Source organism: Elephantulus edwardii, unplaced genomic scaffold, assembly GCF_000299155.1.
Source record: "Elephantulus edwardii isolate Elephantulus edwardi_28Jun2011 unplaced genomic scaffold, EleEdw1.0 scaffold00384, whole genome shotgun sequence".
In the NCBI taxonomy this organism is placed as follows: Eukaryota; Metazoa; Chordata; class Mammalia; order Macroscelidea; family Macroscelididae; genus Elephantulus; species Elephantulus edwardii.
Genome location: NW_006400134.1, coordinates 1,217,422 through 1,219,095, shown reverse-complemented (window position 1 = coordinate 1,219,095; position 1,674 = coordinate 1,217,422). Strand labels below are relative to the sequence as shown.

The 1,674-nt window shown below is 43.4% G+C and overlaps 1 protein-coding gene across 1 annotated transcript in view; it reads right to left on the bottom strand.

The window, feature by feature from the left end:
• SF3B4 (splicing factor 3b, subunit 4, 49kDa) overlaps nt 1–1,674 on the bottom strand; it is a 5,974-nt gene continuing 4,300 nt past the window's right edge. Inside the window, exons 5-6 of the mRNA XM_006902228.1 lie at nt 595–768; nt 1–407 (exon numbers count right to left, since the gene is read on the bottom strand). Coding sequence (XP_006902290.1) covers nt 220–407; nt 595–768 — 362 coding nt within the window. The 3' untranslated portion in view covers nt 1–219. The remainder of the gene's footprint in view (nt 408–594; nt 769–1,674) is intronic.

Below are 1,674 nucleotides of genomic sequence, written 5' to 3'. Positions count from 1 at the left end.
AAAAAACAAGTTTATCTTTTATTTTCTCTATACATTTGTAAAATGCCTGGGACCAATCTAGGAAGAAGAAAAACACTTCCTGTGGGGGGAAAATGATTTTTTAAAAAAAGGCCTGAGAGGAATTACTGCCTTAGCCCCAAGGAGCTACAGCAATGCTGATTGGTCCAAAAGACTGAAAAGATACTGGGAAGATACAACAGGAGGAAAGAGAATGAAAATTTACTGAGGGAGAGGGCCCCGGAGTGGGCCACGAGGGGGAACTGGAGGCCGGGGAGTGGGTCTGGGTGGAGGAAGGGGACCCCGCTGGTAGCCATAGGGTGGAGGTCGTGGGGGGCCAGTGTATCCATGTGGTGGCATTAGTGGAGGAGGCCCTCGCATGCCATGTGGGGGCATCGGACCTGGGTGACCTGTAAGAAGAGTGAAAAAAATTAGTAAAACCAAGAAATAGAAGCCAGTTGATGTTGGAAGAGCTATAGGGGAAAGACAAGAAATGCAAGAAGTACTAGAAAGGGCAGGGATCAAAGGATGCGAAAAAAGAAACTGCAAGAATGTGTTGTGTGAGGAGGACGAGGAAGGTGGTTAGAGCTCACTCACCCATTGGCGATCCAAAAGGAGGCCCTCGGGGGGGCATACCCATCGGAGGGGGTCCAGGATGAGGCATTCCAGGGGGTGGTCGGGGTGGTGGCTGTCCCCCAGAGCCTGGGGGCCCAGCATGGGGGTGTCCTAAGCCATGAGGGCCATGGTGAGCTAGCTGCATCTGAGACATCCCTATGAGAATAAAATAGACATTAAAACAAAAAAGCTTAGAAAGATTTTAACAAATGAAGACAGAGAAAAGGGTGTTCTCCCTCCTTTTTTCTTTACTTTTCTCTTTAACTCTTTCGCTTTGCCTATTTCTATCTGTTACAATACCTTAATAAACATATTTCACTTGTTTTGCTGAGGAAAAAATAAAAAGAATTGACAAGAAGGAAAATGAAGAAAGGAAGTTCTTTTCATAAAGAGAAGGGCATGGTTGTCTGTTAAAAAGTGCCCATCCTTGTCCCCATTACAACAATACAAACTTACTTATCAATTGCTCATTTCGTGTGCTCCTTCTATGATTTAGGCATTATATTATAACACTGGCATAAAAATCAATAATAAATGCAGTGATCAGTCTGTTAATGTGGTTCAGGAAATCTTGCCTAAACAAAGACCTAATTCTAAACAAGTACGAATTTCTGAGGTGGCCAAGATAGTGGTAACAGATCATTTCAGGCAGAAAGATTAGCATGTTACAAAGCACAGGTGTGTCAAATGTTCTAGGATATATCAGTAACTCAGTGATCAGGAGCATCATTCAAGGGCCAGGGCCAGATCACAAAATACTATGGTAAACTGTGTGAAATAAGGGAATGAGGGCCTGCATGTAGGTGGATATGAGATATAAAGGAGACTTGTTATCAAGAGCAAGGTAGCTGACAAGAGCCAAGAATACAGCTCCAAACCAAGGACTATAAACTTCATTACAGAAAAGCTAGGAACAACACTAGAAGTCCTAATCCACAACATAAACAGTCTTCCCAGTATCCTGGAAAGCCTACAACCAGGAGAAGATAACATAGATGAATGGGATCTTCTAAGACTCAAATCCCTATGCACATCCAAAAACTTCTCCAAGTAGGGTAAAAA